Genomic DNA, 17,879 nt, shown 5'->3' on the forward strand with positions numbered 1-17,879 from the left:
ATGAGCTATATGACAGACGCTAGAGGAGAAAGCAGAATTTTAATTTGGTTTTGGTTTAGCGGCAACTGAATTGACTGGAGTGAGGCGTCTGGATGGAACTTGCCCTGTGAGTAAACCAATTTACACTGAGAGAAACTATCTAGTGCCTGAAAGAGAGACAGAAGAGTGTGTTCCTGTTATCCTTTCTGACTTGCTTTTATTTATGTATGTATGCTGTTTTGTAGCCTAACATCTAACTTATGGTGCCACACTTTAACTGTTTGCATGTTGTAAAGCTGCAGCTGTAAAACATATTTTATACATTTAAAGTTTCGGCACAGTATTGTCCAATCTTTTCCTTTGTTTTTGAGAAGCTACGACACTGCGATGGCCTTACATGGCCTTTGTGGGAACTCCTCAAGCTATACACAGTTAAATTTAACTGCCATTATACACAGACTACTCCCTGATCTGACATGTTTAACAGTCTATTTCTTTTCATCTAGGCTGAAACGTAAACAGTCCCTGTTTGATGGATACGAAGAGGAGCCTCCGTTGTACAGAAAGAAATTTTTTGCAAGTTTGAATGATCTGCCAGACAGATACCAGGATCACAGGTCCAACAAAGACACAGGACAAGAGACAAGGACTACGCATGTCGGGGTGAAGTGAGTGCAGCCGTCCTAATAAAACTTTAGGTTGACTTGAGGTAAATTATGTGTTCATAGGGTGTGAAGGTGTTTTTTTCAACACTGTGTTGCAAAAGCAAAACTATATGTGAGGTTTTGAATATGCAAGGCATTTCCTGTACTTCAGATATCAGAGTTTCAAAATGTGTATCAAATAGCATATATTAGCATTATGCATTTGTTAAATGGAAGAACACTATGGAATCAGGAATGTCTCATATATCCATAAATGTACAAATCAAGATTTATAAATATATATCATGACAAGGGTGAACTCAGTTGTATTTCCCTCTACACTAACAGATACCACCTGAATTGTGTAATGCCAACCACCATCTGAACAAATGTGAAACAATTCCACATCTATATTTCCAAGAATAATAGCTTTTCACAATAGAAAAATTGCATTAAAAGTGCTTTGTGTGGATGTTTACATCAAAAAACACATGACTTGCTTTTATTTATTTACAGATTTTTGAGACAATTTGTTTTTTTTAACCTGTATCCTCTGTAGCCAATCAGATTTTGTGCTTTATCTGTAAATAAATGCAAAGAAACAAGTTTTATTTTATGTAAATATGCACATTAAGCACTTCAAATGCAATGTTTTATCGTAAAAAGATATAATTCTTGGAAATATATACTATATGTGGAATTGTTTCACATTTATTCAGATGATGGTTGGCATTACTCAACCTGGGTGATATTTGTTGGGTGGTATCTATAAATCTTGTTTTGTGCATTTCTTTATATATGAGACATTCCTGATTCCATAGAGTACCAGCATGGTGGTGTGGCACTTCATCCATCAAAGCTGTGAGATATTCTTGTGTTGCAGATCGACCCGGGGTCGCCCATGCACATGTGAAGCTGGTTTGAATGGAGAGGCAAAGGATCCAACTGGCACAAAAAGCTTCTTTAACCAGCTGTCATCCTGGGCTGACACACAGCACTCTGTGAACAAAGTACTGGATCATCTCAAGCTCAGACAAGTCATCGATGACACTTTCCTCCGAGACTCGATCAACAAGAAGTTTCTGGAATTCCATCGTGACATCACGGAGGAATGTGGGGCCGAAGATAAACAACACTCATGGGCGGTTATTGAGAAACGGGAGGAGGTTGTCATGTACGGCCCCTACTATCCTAATTATAACAACGGGGAGCACAGTGAGGACATCATCATTAAACAAACACAGGAACTCCTGGAGGCAGAGTCTGTGTCAGAGGGTTGGGCTGTGTTCGTTTTCACCCTGAACAGCCCTTGTTTGGCTAGAAACACCGAACCCTGCATGCTCAACTTGGTTCAGAAAGCTCAGGAATGGTGGAGTCTGTATGGAGTGAAGACTCATATTGGCTATGTGAAATGCTGGGGCTTCAAAGGAACCAAAAAAAGTCTATTCCGGGATATCAGCTATAGCCAACTTGACTGTATAGATCAGAGCCAGGACCACAAAAGCTATGTAGAAGCGGCTCAGACAAACACTGAGGTTAATCTTAATCCATTATGTGAAAACCTGTATTCTGCTGTCAAACAGCTGTTGAGATCAGGGCAAGCGAATGTGAAATTCCCTTTGATAACCATCATGCAAGGGCAGGAGTGGAAGAGCTGCTTCAAAAATATGCACAGCGTTTTAGAATGCAAACCAGAAGACAAGAGAGAAATCTTGACGCAGGAGATAAACACCATGACTGAAGCTGCACAAGTCCTGCTTTCAGAGGAACATGAACGTTTTGGGGAATACTTAGAAAGAGGAAGGACATTCGCACTCGATTACACTTTCAGCTCACAAGTATGTGACACTGTCCGCGCTGAAATGACACTCGCGTTTCACCAGTGTTGGAGGGACATGGTACAGGACAAATATGCGGAATTTATCAGGGAAAAATTGACTGAAGACTTCAATCAATGCACCGTCCAGCTTTTTATCAAAGATATTGCAAGGTTGACAAACGAATACGTACAAATAGGAAGGATACAGTTTAAAGAAGGAGATTCAAAAGTTCTCTAAATACGTTTTAAAGACTTGAATGTGACACCGATGCAAAGACCAATACCGTTTACATCATGTCTTTGTCTTTATTAGTTTCCTCAGTGGAGCTACAGTTGCACACAGAGGAAGGGCATCAGGTAGTACAGTGTTAGTGCACATTGAGATTGTCCACATACACGCGTCCGTCTCTCACTGTGTCGTTGGTGTTTACTTACATTATATCACAATGGTGTATTAAACAATTATATTGGAGTGACGTCTTTACATATATGTTCATATATTTGTTATTTTGGTAATTACATGCGGCAGTATCCCACATTTACACATACCCCCCCCCCATGTTTGTCACAAATTAAAGCATTAAGTATTGCTAAAGTAGAGCACACAATCTTTTGGTACTGTACTGCTTCATGCATGTACTGTATTGTGGAACAGCCTTCAGCTAATACATAAGATGATAGCATGGTTTTGATTTGTGCCTACAATAAATACTAGCTTTAGTCTTGTTTTAGCCTAAGGCCCAAAATGTAGTCAGAAAGGCTTTACCATGTACAAATCAAATGAAAGGTGAAGGAGGAGAACTCCCTTAGTGGATGCATGTCTGCTCTAGTGTCAGCAGAGGGAGCTATGTGCCAGTAATCCCATCCACATCACATTCATCATGTGCAATTTACTTGCTTTATAGGTAGTTTATCGTATATCTTTTTTTTTCAGTCAAAGAGATGCCAATACTGAAATGTATTTGTTATAGTTGAAATCAAAGGGAAAACAGCCTGCTTCATTAAAGGCACAGTAAAGTGATCCAGAAACAATAGGCCACCAGGGAGTTGAGGATAGTGTTTTTACTATCTATAGGCCATGCCACAGCTAGTCTTGAGGAGTGATGGGTAAAGAGCCATTCTCTCTGTTTTAAGCTTATGAGAAGTGCTCCTGATTAGCTTTGTAGAATCAGATACACTGTGAAATTACACTTGTACATTACACTCACAGATATCAAAAAATGTCATACATCAGTGACTTTACCTGACTATAATCAGTGGTGATGGACTGACTGGCAATTTGGCTGGCAGTCTGAGCGATGCTCAAGTTGAATTGCTACAGCTCTGCCTTTGAGATAAAGGTGTCCTATTGTGATTCTTTCCATGCCATGGCCATCATTTCTTTGGCTAATTGTCCTTAACAATGTGCAAATCATTCAAATGGAGAAAAGACAAAACTATTGAATTAAAAAATAACCTGGCTCAGGGAAATTAAATCTGATCATTTTCGGGTGTTTTTCTTTTATGTTACAGTATTTCTCAAGCACTTGATGTTGCTGCACTGGCATAGTAGAACGGATGAGAGAAACCAAAATTCCCCCCTTTTTACTCTTTAGTCTTTTCTTCTTGGATCTAATCACAGCACTGCTCATTAATGATTCTCTAACACAAACTCCATTCAGTCCTTGGTTCTACATATTTGTCGATCCTCCGACCTGTGTGGCGCTGTTTAAGATCTCCAGTTCTGTGTCAGCTTCCACGTTTTCGTCCCAGAGCTTTGAAATGAAGGCACTGTCCTGTGTGTCGGAGTGATCTCACACACCCAGAGCAGCAGGGTGTCTTTCAGGATAACCTTGTCTCTCAGGAGAGTTTAATGTGTGTGTATAGCCTGGGGTGAGATGCCGGGTCGTAAGGTCTTCTAGGCCAGAATTAGGTTGTTCCAGGGTTCCGCTTTGGAGCCGGAGGGCCCGCTGTGGCCGCCGGGAGACATCTTGAGAGGAATGACCCCTCCTTGGGCTGCCATGTAGGCTGGCAGGGCTGAAATCTGCAGGGACACACAGGTTTTAGGTGCAATCCGGTCTGTGTGTTTGTGTGTGTGTGTGCAGACGAGGGCCTCTCAGGGCTTTTGTTAGTATCTTCCTCTCACATGGAGATCATAGGGACTTCCTCTTGTGTGTATGCATGAATGTAAGTGTTTGCGTACATGCCTACGGGTGTGTATTTCCATGTGTGTGTTTTCAGTGTACACATGCATGAGAGCATTCCAGCCTACCTGTGCGTGTGTGCTGTGGTGTGTGTACAGGCTGGGTGTCTCCGGCTCCGTCTTTATCTGGCGGGGCTCCTCCGAGGTGGGGTGGGCGCGAGGAGTGCTGCTGGGGGTGACTGGAGTCCCCTCACCGCCTGGAGTCCCTGTGGTGCAGAGGACCGCGGTTACACACACACAGTATACACACTTACACAGACTTACAGTTACGTATTCACATATACACTCTCCCTCCACTCTTTTCACACAGATAGACAAACATAAAGCACATGGGTTTTTGAAGCTGACCGGTTTGGGACTTGTTGAGGTTCTTGGGTTTACGTTTGCGGGTCTGGATCCCCTCTTTCTTCATGGCCAGGGGTCGTGGGACCTGGTGAGACACCGAGACAAAGGAACAACCTTTTAGTCACGCAACAGACTCAAGTAGGATATGTAATGCAACTGTGGAGGCTGTGACAGGAAAGTGCTTGGTAAATTGGAGGGGGAAAAGGGTACTGGCCAAAAATGTATGGCTGTTAAATCTCCTGCACTCTAGACTTAGCAAACACATTTTTTTTCACACATTTTCCTCAAAAATATGAGAAGAAAATGTCAGGTTTCAGTTCAAGTAAAAGTTAGATGCAAGATTTCCTCAGGGCCAATCACGCTCGCTCTCTCCTCCTCTTCCTCTCTCTGTCTCTTACCCCATGGAGTTTCATGTAGAGGCCACAGGCGTTGCAGACGGGCTCTCCGTCTGCGTTTCGTCGCCACAGGGTGGTGGTGGTGGTGTGACAGTTGGTGCAGGCCAGGCCCACCCTCCTCGACGCAGACTGAAGAACACGCAACAGAGCAAGTCAGTGATGTAGCCACAAGGACACTTTCTTTCACACTTTTTTATTTTACGGAATATCTCCACTCAGCTACAAGCAATACTCAAACCCCGAATCATATAAATACAAATTTGTCATTGATTGATATTACTTCACTATTTCACAGATATGCAATGAAGGAGGTCAGGTGAGATGTGTGTTCTGCGGTCACCCACCAGTCGCCTCTGGGGCTTGATGAGCGGTCTGTTGATGCCATTCATCTTGTGGTACAGTCCACAGGCGTTACAAAGGTAGTGGCCCGTACCATCCCGCCTCCACAGGGGGGTTGACATCGCCCCGCAGTTCACACACTCACGCCCCTCAGCAAAGTCATCAAACAGGTCTGATGGAGGATGAGAGAGAGAGAGGGAGAGAGAATGAAGAGGGAAAAAGAGGGAATCAAGTTACTTGTGTGATGTGTTTTAGTTTTAGTTTTGTGTTTTTACATTGAGCCAGACCTGGGTCAAACAATATTTTGCTGTTGTCATGTGAAAACCTTGTAACCAGTCTGGTGACTGCAATGTTTTAACTTCAATTGAAGGATTACACGCTTCTCTATTGGTTGAAACAAATTCTACAACCCTCAGGCTTCGAAAACCCTTTCAAAACCCCACTGGATAAACTAAACAACACATGGTGGTCAAGCTGATACCAAGGCTGTTTTCCTTAGTCTCTGAAAAGTTGATGTTTTGCAGATAAGAAGGGTTCATCTAACAGCAGCAGCAAAAAATTATTAGTTTGTTTTAACCCACTTAGAGTACCAGATGGGTGGGGTTTACAGCATGAGGACAGCTCAGATAGTGTCAGGTAAGTTGTCAGTCACAGAAACGTATGCTGAATTGCTTCTCAAATCATTTGCAAGTATCACTTAGCCCAGGTGCGGTTTATAGCTCAGGGCCAAACTTGTTATTATCTGTGTGATTGTATATTCCCGAGTACATTTCTGTGATTCTTAGTGAGATTATCTTCCAGCTGGGCCACAGTTACAAAAAAAATCAAAGGATAATTCTTTCCACTCCCTTTAATAAACATTCTTGAATTGGCCCTGGCCCTGGCACTGGCGAGCCCTGATAATGTGATCATCTGGTGCAATGACATCTCTAACCCAGTGGGAGGTGCAGTTATCCCATGTGACTGCAGAGACTCACACAACAGCAGCCTGGAATCCCTCCTTATCTCCCAGCTCCCCCTGAGATAAAGAGCCGGGCTGGAAATAGAGGCGAATAGAGCTCCATCATATTCAAATGGAGACTCCGTGTCTATCACCTCTCTCTCTCTCTCTCTCTCTCTCTCTCTCTCTCTCTCTCTCTCTCTCTCTCTCTCTCCCTCTCTCTCTCTCTCTCATGACATCTGATGAATGTAATCTTCACTCTGCCTCCGCTGGCACACAGCAGAGTATCTCCCAAGAACCACTTAGCCATTCATGGTAAGGGAGACATCAATCTGCGGAGTGGAAGTGACAGCTTGGCTTTTTCTCCATCCAGCAGATTGTTGCAAAAACACATTTAAACTGTCAATGAGCAAAATCTGCCTTTGTTGAGGCAGTAAAGTCCTCGGTTCTACTGTTTAGAGCAATGAAAAACAAGAATAGTCATGGCTACAGTATGTACAATGTAAGATTATGCTGAGAATATCTTGAATGTCTGTGGTAAACTGACTTTTCAACTGTAAGGGTCACATTTAATTCACATCATACTGTGTTTTTGACTTGCCACACTTCAATGCTGCACATAATTACACTGCTTCAAATGATACAAATGTGTTCTCCATATATCTCGCTGTTCCTTTCCTCACTCTCTGTGGGGCGTAGCTGTGGAATGGCTGTGAAATGTGGATACATATGCAGGCTTTTCTCCAAGGTTGAGGGCGAAAATCGACGACAACACGCCTCAGCGGGGCGAGCTAACCTTGAGCTGGGCGAGCAAGGTAGCCGACACAACCCAGGAACACAAGACAGTACACAACAGAGGGGCAGAGGCGTCCCTGTCTATCTGAGGGGGGATATTTCTTCTGCTGCGTAAATGTCAGAGTGTGTCTTTATCTCTGTAGGGTACAGTTTAGAAACACCGACATCAGTGCTTACGCTCCGCAAGGCCAAGGGTGAAAACTGTTTCAAAGTGTCACTCATTTGGCAGTGATATGAAGACATGCATGTGCAATCGATACACTCACTTTAACTGGCTAAATCCACAGTCTGCCCACTGTAGATGGTATTATTGACATGTTGCAGTAGTACAGTGATTGAGGAAATGTGGGAATATAATTAATTTGCTGCACTTGAACTAGTCTGTTTACTTAGATTACTTAAATGACTGATGGATACTGCCATCAGATTTAATTTCTGTAAATGTGATACTTGTCAACATGATACATTGTAATGGGAGAGAGTGTAATATTATCAGAATAATTAATTGATCTTTCAGTTGATATACTGTGGTTGAGGCAGGCAGAAGCATTTGACACATTTGACTTTCATTTCTTCATATCAGATTGATAATGTGTAGATATTAAGTTTTAGAAACTGTTTTTTTCTGCTGTCTCTTTCTTGGAAACGATAATGTTTATCCAGAATAATTATTAAAGGGGCTCTTAGATGGAGATGGTATGTTTCTGCTGTTTACATAGAAGAAACATTTTTTCCAGTTTGTCTAAGATTAAATGTAAGAAAGACTGATAAAACAGAAGGTGGTAAGCTAAACATTTGAAGCATAATTACGTTTTTTGTGTATGAACCTTTTTTAAGCTCAAAGCAATTGTTGCATTTCTTGAAAAAAGACTAAAAGCATACCATTATTACCTAAGCATGGATTATTAATGTGTTGTTTGGGGTTGTTTGTATTTGTTTAAGATAGATCTTGAGTCGTAAGTCAATAAAAACTTATTTACCATCTGTAAAATAATCTAGTGTGAATATAAGCAAAATGTAAATGGTAAAAAGGAATTGGATTGGCGTTTTACAGAGCTTGAATTTCATTAGTGATTTCTTTCTAATATCAGGAATGAAAGTGATAATGCAAAATATCACTGATCATGTTTTATGTGATGATTATTATTGTTAAAAGACTCTTTATTTAGATGTTTTCGTCTTTCACTTTCTCAGAGGAAAAGGTACTCCACAGTATATGAGAGAGTTTCCCTTCTCACAGTAGACTACTCAGCAGAGGAACAATAGAGACTTTCACTCCATGGCTGAACGTCACTTAATCAAACACTGAGATTTCATTTGATGTGATTGTAAAACAGTTATTGAAACACTCTAAAGTATTTTCCTCTTCATCTATACACAAAAGCTGATTGGACGGCCCTCTGCTGTGAATTTAATGTGATTGTAGTCAGACGAGGAGGTCAGATTAGATCAATGCTCTTATCTGCTGCACTGTTCTGGGCCTGATCTCTTTTTCTTCTTTGGCCTTGTCGATGTGACTGTTGAGGCTATTGTTTGAATAATCACCACATAAACTACTTTTAAATGACACCCACATGCTTATCAAATGTCAGCCAGAATGAGCAGCTGATATGAAATAATCAGGTGGAAATAATCAATTGTTAATCAACAATTATAATATGATAAACCTCAAGGGTTGCTCCCACAAATAACTAAAATGTCTCTGAATGATCCAGCACTTCGAATTGGGCTGCAATTATTATGCTGAAATTGCTTTTGATAATGTAAAACTGGGGTCAACTTGTAGCCTACAAGTAGCAAGATGCAGCCATCTAAAAACTGACAACCCAAGCAAAATCCATGTGTTGTGAAATCTCTGTGATCCTATATGGTGATATTGATCGCAGAGTGTCCAGAGTACACTGCAACCTGCAGCTATAGGCCAGATCCACATCCAACAGGGGGACATAAGATCCACATTTAAGATTCAGATTTAGCTTCGTTCCACAGTTAAATGAAGCACTCTCTTACTTAACACAGAATAATAAAGATAGCCTACAGGTCACTGAAAAATAAATGCAGGAATGATTCACTGTGTCTTCACTAGAAGAAGTTGCTCCTCGATGGCCTTAGCAGTGACTTGTGTACTACTAAGGATATAATCAGCATTTGTTTATTGACCTTTTATTGTGGTGCCATCTGATCCATAACCTTACAGTTAAACACAGCATAAACTGTTACTCCCATATATTATCCATCCAAGTTCACTCAAATATTAACAACGCATGAACAATGCCACCTTTACCCAAAAGTTTCAGTGCAAGTCATAAAAATAACCAAAACATAGAATACTAGGCTATATATTTATTATAAGTGTATTATATGTTCGCAAAGCATGCTGGTACTTATGAGTCCACCATGACGACTTGGGATTGTCAGGTTGTTAAAAACATCCTAAAACACGTTTGACTACTTTCAAGAACCACACAGGTTTCCATGCACTTAGAATAGGCCTATTTATGTCTCCAATCTGTATTATTGATTGTTTTAAATTCATATTTGGGCAAAGGAAATCATTCTTGCAAAATAGCCAATATTATGTTTGGATATAAATATAGAAAATACAAATTGACAATATCTAGAAACCTTGGCTTATCCATGCTTTTGTATTTTGCCAATACGAAATTAATTTAATGAGGTTATTTTGCTTTTAAAATGTAAAATGTGTAAAGTGTCGTTTTGTCTGCGGCCCATTTGAACCACATGGAGAAAGTCCCATGCTCCTGGATTCTTCTGGTTCCTGTGAACCAGACTTCCAAAACCACCTGTGACGAGCTGCTCCACGATAAACTGCAAAACCGCAAATTATCCCAGATTACAATCATTATAATAGAGACTGAAAGTGTCTATTATTATTATTAGTGTGGTAGTCTACTCAATAGTCAGTTTACAGCGACCTTATTGTTTTATCTCCCATCACTATAGCATTCCCATAGGGATTTATTATTTGGATTACAACGTCCTACAATTTATTATATCTCCTTTTCGTTCGGGTATGGTTTAAATAAAATGGCATAAATCCACATAAACTGCACGCCTGTTTCATTTCTATTTAACTTTAATTTTCGCTCTGCGGAGTAACTTGATACTGTGGCTGCTACACTAATTAGAGCGACTGTCAAATCTATTTTCTCCTATGAAGTAAGTGATTCAAATAACGTTGGCTTCAGATTTAATTGAATTTGCCTTTTTAAATCTAGTGAAATGATATCTTAGTTTTAGAGATTATTTTGACATACGGTTTTCTAAAATATATATCACATATTTAAAGCATTTATTTGATCTATCCCCTCCTTCCAAAATATAATAGGCTATATAATTAAAGATAAATGAATTACCCTATTGGGAAGAAACTGGCATGCGCTAATTCCAGGTGTTCCCAGGTTATTACACTTGATGCGTTGTCTTATGTTTGTTATTGAAGAATTGTGCAATTTGTGTGATTTAAAAAAATAAGATTGCTTTACATTTGCATTAAAATGGCTGGAACTGCATTACAAAGATTGTTCGTAGGCTACAAAAGTTAGACAATTCCTGTGATCAATAGGCTGCTGATAATGAAGGCCTGGTTTACAGCCCTGTCCTGCAGACCAGGACAGGATTTGTGTTTAGATACTAATATCATGTTCCACAGTCTATTCATTTTTTCATGGAACAAGTCTCGATTTTTCACCATGCCCAGCAACGTATTAAAGTTTTCAACCATAGGCTAATTTTCGATTGGAAAGGACATCCATAGCCTTGGCTCTCATTTCGTTCAAGTGTGTATTATTTTACATCACAACCAGATTAACAAGTCATTCATTTTACACCTGAATATTTAAGCCCTTACAAAATGAATGGACCAAAAACATTATCTTCTCTTATATATCAACCTGATCTGCATTTTTCTCTCATAACGGTGATAATGAAGATGATGATTTGTCACATTTTCTTACTTGTGTGTGCTGACAGAATTTAAAAGGGCTCAAACACTTCTTCACTCATTTTACGCACGTTATGCTACCCAAAACCACAGCATTTTAAGCACTTCAACAAGGCAGCTTGGTAAACCACAGTTCAAAAAATTCCCTTTCACTATTTTTCCTTCTCTCGCTCACCTATGTTCGGGTGCCGTGTCGTGCCCGGAGGCGCCCCGGTTTGGAGACCGTGCAGGACGGGGCTGTCGAAGGGCGACGCCGGCCACGTCCCGCCCACGTTCGGGCTCATGTAGGCCGGGTAGGGGCTGTGGTACGACCCGCCGAGGCCCCGGGCGCCGTAGTGCTCCCTCCCGTTGGCGGAGATGTTTAACGGGCTGGCGTACGACGAGGCCGCCGTCTCCCTGGCCGCCGCCACGCCGGAGGACAGGGGCGGGCTGGTGGAGAAGGCGAAGCGCGGAGACACCGGGGAGTGGTTGTACGACGCGACCGACTCGACGCCCGGCTGCGCCCAGGCGGAGTGGCTCGACACCGGGTTGCTCTGCTGCGACGCGCCGGGCGTCTGGAGGTAAGGCAGCGCGGGGATCATGGGGGTGACGACCCGGGTGGTGGGCACGTAAACCGGAGAGGTGCCCGCCGTGGCATTGTGGAGAAATCCGGCCTCGTAGGAGGGGGGTCCGTGGTTGGTTGTCATTATGCCCTGATACATATCCTCTCCTTGAGGGGGCACATCCGTGTGGATCCGGGGCGATATGATAATAATAATCACGGATACAGAAACGCCTGGGGTTGCTGTGTGTATTAAATGCAAAAAATTATATGGTTTAATCCAATCCGAGTATCTCTCTTGTCCTCACTGACCTGAGATCTGTCTTTTAATCAACCAAAGCATTCTGCAAATTAAGGATAAACCGAGAGAAGAGACATTAGAGAGAGGGAGAGGAGGAGGAGTGGTGAGCAGAGAGAGAGAGAGAGAGACTATACCTTGTGATCAAGATCCCTGTTCTGTTTTCATCTCTCTCTTTCTCTCTCTCTCTCTCTCTCTCTCTCTCTCTCTCTCTCTCTCTCTCTCTCTCTCTCTCTCTCTGACTGTGAGCATGTTCCTCTCACAAATTTTCTTCACGAAATTGTTAAATATAGCCTATTCGACACCATTTATTATCTCAATGCTATTTTTTTTTAATAATATGAATTCGATGTTTATGAATTCCAACAAATCCAACCTGGGGGCATTTAAAAGGAACACCTTGAAAGCGTTTTAATTTTTTCATAAATCTGGAATGTCAGCACCCTCTCTTATGTTGACTAAGGATTTCAGTAAATCATCTTTTTTTTAAAATTATAACCCATTATAACAGTTTACGTTATGGTCTTAGGCCTATACTAGATCTATAGGTAGGTCTATAGATATTGGCTCTATCTAAATTCTGATCTGAGGCAACACACTTCGAAAATAATTGAATCCATGCGTTTTGCCATTTTTGAACATTGTTCTTTTTAAAAAAAAAAAATAATAATAATAGCCTAGTCAATTTAATCCAAAAGAATTTTTGTAGATGTGACCATAATGAATAGCCTACATAATTGTTTTTAGTAGAGTTGTTATTCTGTCATTCTGCTCTGCACATTACAGGCCTACATGCTGCAATTGACGATCAATTCCCATCATAAATGCTTAAAAGATATGTCGGCGAATATTTCCGAGCAAGATTTAAAAATAAAATTAAAATGACATCCTATCTTTTATTATTTAACTGTAGATGTTTAAACGAAGTCCCTCTCAAAAGGCTCCTTATTGGGGTATGTTCCAGAAAAATGAAAACTTGTAACCTAAATACATTCCTTACCAGTTTTATCACTTGCCACAATGTTCGCTTGTATCTGGGCTTCCTCAACTAGCCTATTGTTTAATTATTTGTTGCTCCTTTTCCAACTGCTCCATCTTACTCGGGCTCCTTACAGTAGCCTAATCGTCACTAAAAAGTTGATGAATTCCCGAACTACACTAACGAAAAAATCACTAGAATATTCCTATAGCGACTTAGGTTAGCCTAGTCAATGATGAGTTTGTAGTGACCTTAGTAGGCTATTTTTTTTTTATCTCCTATGGTATCACTATAATATGCCTATAATATTTTAACAACTTATGGTGCAGTTTCTAGTGACGTTATCGTACTTTGGTGTATTTCATTATTTCATATGGTAGCTATTGCTATAGGTCTAGGATTTTCTATAGCATATTGTTTTGCCTACAGTAGCTGCATGACATTTAAAAAAAATCTGTGATATTTGTGTCTTAAAATGGATATTAGGCGTAGGCTACTATGTCTTTTTTGTCATAAGGCTTTTAGTACAGCCTAAGTACAGCCTATCATATTATAAAAAAAAAAAAAAAGGTTGGTGAGATTAGATTACGATTTTAATTTTGTTTATTTTTGAGATCAAGGTAATTGTTTTAAGGCTACAAAGTCATTATTAATAAGATAACAACAACTATCCATGCACATAATCTCAACAACCAGTGCAATCAGTGAGGCCAGTTTCCCTGGAACGAAAAGGAAACTATTGCAATCCTATAATAAACTGTGGGAAGATACTATAAAAAACGCACTCAAACTAAATGTCCCTATAGAAATGTTATAGGAACGTCATAATGATAGCATAAGAGATAATAATACCATAAAGTACGATAAGGTCACTATAAACTCGCTATTGAATACCGCAGACACTGTAAGCTCCTATAGGAATATTAAAGACCAATAAGCCACTGAACAGTTTCAACTCGTTATCAGAACTTCCTCAGACTTCTCAAGACAGAACTGGCATCGAAATGTCTGCATGAAGACCCGCTCCTGTTTTTTTCATGACAAAATGACGAAGTGCTGCGGGCCAGACGCGTCTTCAGTCGGAAGTCTCGAGCGCTTGTTGTCCCATGAGGACAGATTTATACCTGTCATCAACACCGGGCAACGTAAACACACGAGGCCATTTCATTGTCCAGCCACTTCCCTCTGACAGCCTCTCTCTGAATTATGTGGCTGCACACCCTGAGACAGGCTGCCAATACAGTGTGTGTGTGTGTGTGTGTGTGTGTGTGTGTGTGTGTGTGTGTGTGTGTGTGTGTGTGTGTGTGCATGTGTACATGTGAGCGAGAGAGAGAGAGAGAGAGAGAGAGAGAGTGTGAGAGAGAGAGATTGCACCTATATCAAATTTTCAATTTTGTGGATACAATTGTACAAGTATGCCAATCAAATATCATTCAAAGTAGCCCATTATGATGCAAAACAGCTACAGTGTCAGAAAATGGAGACAAAATGATGATCACTTCAGTATATCCACAATATTGCATGTAGGAATAACATCATAACATAATTACTTAGTTTTAACTATCCTTCATCATCACAAAAACCCAGAACTGAAAGACTTTCCGCCTTTATCACTTTTGGCTTTCGAACACGTGTGCATGTGATGGTTGAATGATTGTTTATTGGTGTGTGTGTGTCTCTGTGTGTGTGTGTGAGCAGAGAGAGACAGAGAGAATGAAAGTGTGTGTGTGTGTGTGTGGCAAACTGTCTGTAATAATGTCTAATTGTAAAGGCTAGAGGGAGTGGTGACCAGTTACAGAGCAGAGATGTGAACCAGTAACCAGTCAAAATGTATCACTATCTATCTATCTATCTATCTATCTCTCTCTATTTATATTTCACTACTTGTACAGACCAGGGTGTGCGCCCATGGCAGTTCACTTGTTACAGTATTGATTTTCTGCTCCCACCCCCCACCCTCCACCCACCTGTTGCAGAAGTCAAGGCAAATAGAGCAATATTGCTTCAATGGAAATGGGGAACTATCATCAATGTGTAACTTCAGCCGCTGATAAAGGAGCCACCGATTGCCGGCTAATATCGAGGCGTGGGGCCGTTAACCTGCAGGGACAGAAGGCAGCACCCGAGTCAGCGATGAATCACCGTTTTATTGTTCCACTAAAATGTATAGGAGTTCAATCAGTTCGCCACTGTACATGGAGCAGGAGGAGGGGAGGGTACAGATCAACATGACAAGGAAATAATCTTAATAAAAACACTGGCATAATCTATAACTGCACTACATTCTGTTTGTTTCATTTTCTGTTATGATCTGTGTAGTTTGTGACTGACTGTGCATTGCTCTGACAGTGTTTGCCCCTGTTTGATTTTCTGCAGTTTTGCACATTGAATTTGCTCAGACATTTCTGTATGTTGTGCAAATTAATTGGGGGAACTATGAGAGAGAAAAAATGACACTGCAGTTGAGTGTTTCTGTCATTTGTAAGGGAATCAAACATGCAATCTTCATAAAGAAGCAGCAAACTTTAGTGTCATTTCTTCTCTCAATCTCCTTCTGTGAACTACTAAATGATTTGACCATGTTCAGTGTCAAAAATGTATAAAAATGCAGAAAATCAAACATGGGTGAACACTTTTTCAAGGCAGTGTGTGTGTTTGAGTTCATCTTCTTTATTGTTAATGTACAGTGTGTGTTGTGATTTGTGTGTTTGCGCATGCCAGGGCCATATCACTGACAGACAGTGACAGAGGCCAGAGCCCACTGAAACTGTGTGTGTGTGTGTGTGTGTGTGTGTGTGTTGACTTCTGTACACCATTATGCTCATACACCATAGCAAGTGTGCATGTGTGTGTACATGCATGTACTGTATGTGTCTGCTTGTATATGTATGTGTGTACGTGTGTGTATGCACGTACATAACCATGATTCTGTGCAACTATGCCTGTGTGTGTGCCGGTGTGTGTGTGTGTGTGTGTGTGTGTGATGTGTCTGCTGTCAGTGTGTGTGTATGAATGAGGTGTTGGGTGAGGGACTAGATAGGGATGCTGGTGTGTGGAGGAGAGGAGGGACTGTTGTTGTGTTGAAGGGTAGAGTCGAGAGACAGTGGGGTTTTTTGTGTGTGTGTCTGTGTGTGTGTGTGTGCGTGTGTGTGTGTGTGCGTGTGTGTGTGTGTGTGTGTGTGTGTGTGTGTGTCCAAACCAGGCACCAGGAAAACTGTCCCCGTCTTGGCTGGAGCAGAGACCCTATCATTTGGGGTCGGTGACTCACTGGCCCTTCTTCCTTAGAGGGCACACACACACACATACACACACACACACACACACAGACACACACACACACAGGCTGTGGTATAGACCTCCTGCCGGATCCCCTGGCTCCAGGAAGAAGACTTCAAATGCTGGAGCAGGAAAACCCAGGAGGGAGAATACCATGTCAATAGAGGCCAACAGAGGCCAGGGAGACACACACACACACACACACACACACACACACACACACTTCACTCAGTCTTTTGGAAAACTACAGGTACAATGTCTCTTGTTATTTTGTTTTGCTAAGTAAGCATTAATTCTTTTTTACAAAATGCCTTTCATCTTCTCTCCATCTAACTGCTGACCTCAGCTGTTTGTCTTGTTCTACCTGATCAGCCTCATTGATCATCATGGTGTTTATTGGTGAAAATGATGAAACAGTGCTAATCAATGGCAGCTCACTGAAGAGTGTTAAGTGTGTCAAGTCAAATGGGCTCACGCTCAACTCACTGAGTGATGATGATGATGACAATGATGATGAGTATGATGTAAGTTTTTTTGTGTTTTGCTTTATTTATTTATCCATGTTTCATGTTTGAAGTAAACATTCATTATTTTACATAATACCTCTCAAATTACTGAGTCGGCTCATTTTGATAGCCAAAGACTTCCTTGACAAATTAATTTGATTTTCCATTGTGTTTGTGTGTGTGTGTATGTGTGTGTGTGTGTGTGTGTGTGTGTGTGTGTGTGTGCCCGTGTGTGTGTGTTATTCTAAGGTATCTGTATGTTATGCTTGTGGATTAAATGTGTTTGGTCAGGTAGGGTCAGGGAGTCACACTGGGGAGACACAAGTCCTCCCAGCAAGACACCTGGGCTTCAGCAGCACAGATGATCTTTCTCTCTCTCACACACACACACACACACCATTAACCAGAAGTGTGTTTTTGAATAAATTATTAACTTCTCAGTTGCAGGTTCTCAGATGTGATGGGCTGAAGTGCTGAACCGGAGTCTTAGTTCACACTGTTTGAAGAGCAGCGCAAACACATCACACAACACTCAATTACAGGTGATAAGAATTCAATTATCAAAACCTCTTTTGTTCCGACAGTCTCCATTGTTTGTAAAGCTACTTAACTCACTCACTCACACAAACGTTTAAATATTTCTTTGACGCTTGTAGGCCAATATTTGAAATTCCACTCCTGGGTGTTGCTCACTCAAATATCAGCTGTAAAGATTCAGAATAGTCTTGATGCAGTGCTTTAACTCATTTAACTTCATATACTGTGCAGAATCCACCGCTGATCCAACCCACCACACTCCATCCTGGCCACTTATATTGGCCTGATATGTGATTGACAGCCCGCTGTTGCCAATCAGCAAACCCAGAGTGGGGTGTCC

The 17,879-nt window shown here is 41.1% G+C and overlaps 2 protein-coding genes across 2 annotated transcripts; one reads left to right on the plus strand and one right to left on the minus strand.

Annotated features, from left to right (window-relative positions):
* LOC139909849 (uncharacterized) lies at positions 1-2,914 on the plus strand. The gene is made up of 3 exons (XM_071897005.2): positions 1-106; positions 486-647; positions 1,507-2,914. The coding sequence occupies exons 1-3, from the start codon at positions 93-95 to the stop codon at positions 2,678-2,680; spliced, it is 1,350 nt and encodes a 449-aa protein (XP_071753106.2). The 5' UTR covers positions 1-92; the 3' UTR covers positions 2,681-2,914.
* A 1,425-nt stretch (positions 2,915-4,339) lies between these two features.
* On the minus strand, positions 4,340-12,103 carry gata4 (GATA binding protein 4). The gene is made up of 6 exons (XM_071897003.1): positions 11,578-12,103; positions 5,709-5,875; positions 5,368-5,493; positions 4,973-5,054; positions 4,694-4,830; positions 4,340-4,465 (listed from the first exon to the last, which is right to left on the minus strand). Exons 1-6 carry the CDS (start codon positions 12,101-12,103, stop codon positions 4,340-4,342), a joined length of 1,164 nt encoding a protein of 387 aa, XP_071753104.1.
* Between the last annotated feature and the right edge of the window lie 5,776 nt (positions 12,104-17,879).

Source organism: Centroberyx gerrardi, chromosome 18 (genome assembly GCF_048128805.1).
Source record: "Centroberyx gerrardi isolate f3 chromosome 18, fCenGer3.hap1.cur.20231027, whole genome shotgun sequence".
Lineage (NCBI taxonomy): Eukaryota > Metazoa > Chordata > Actinopteri > Beryciformes > Berycidae > Centroberyx > Centroberyx gerrardi.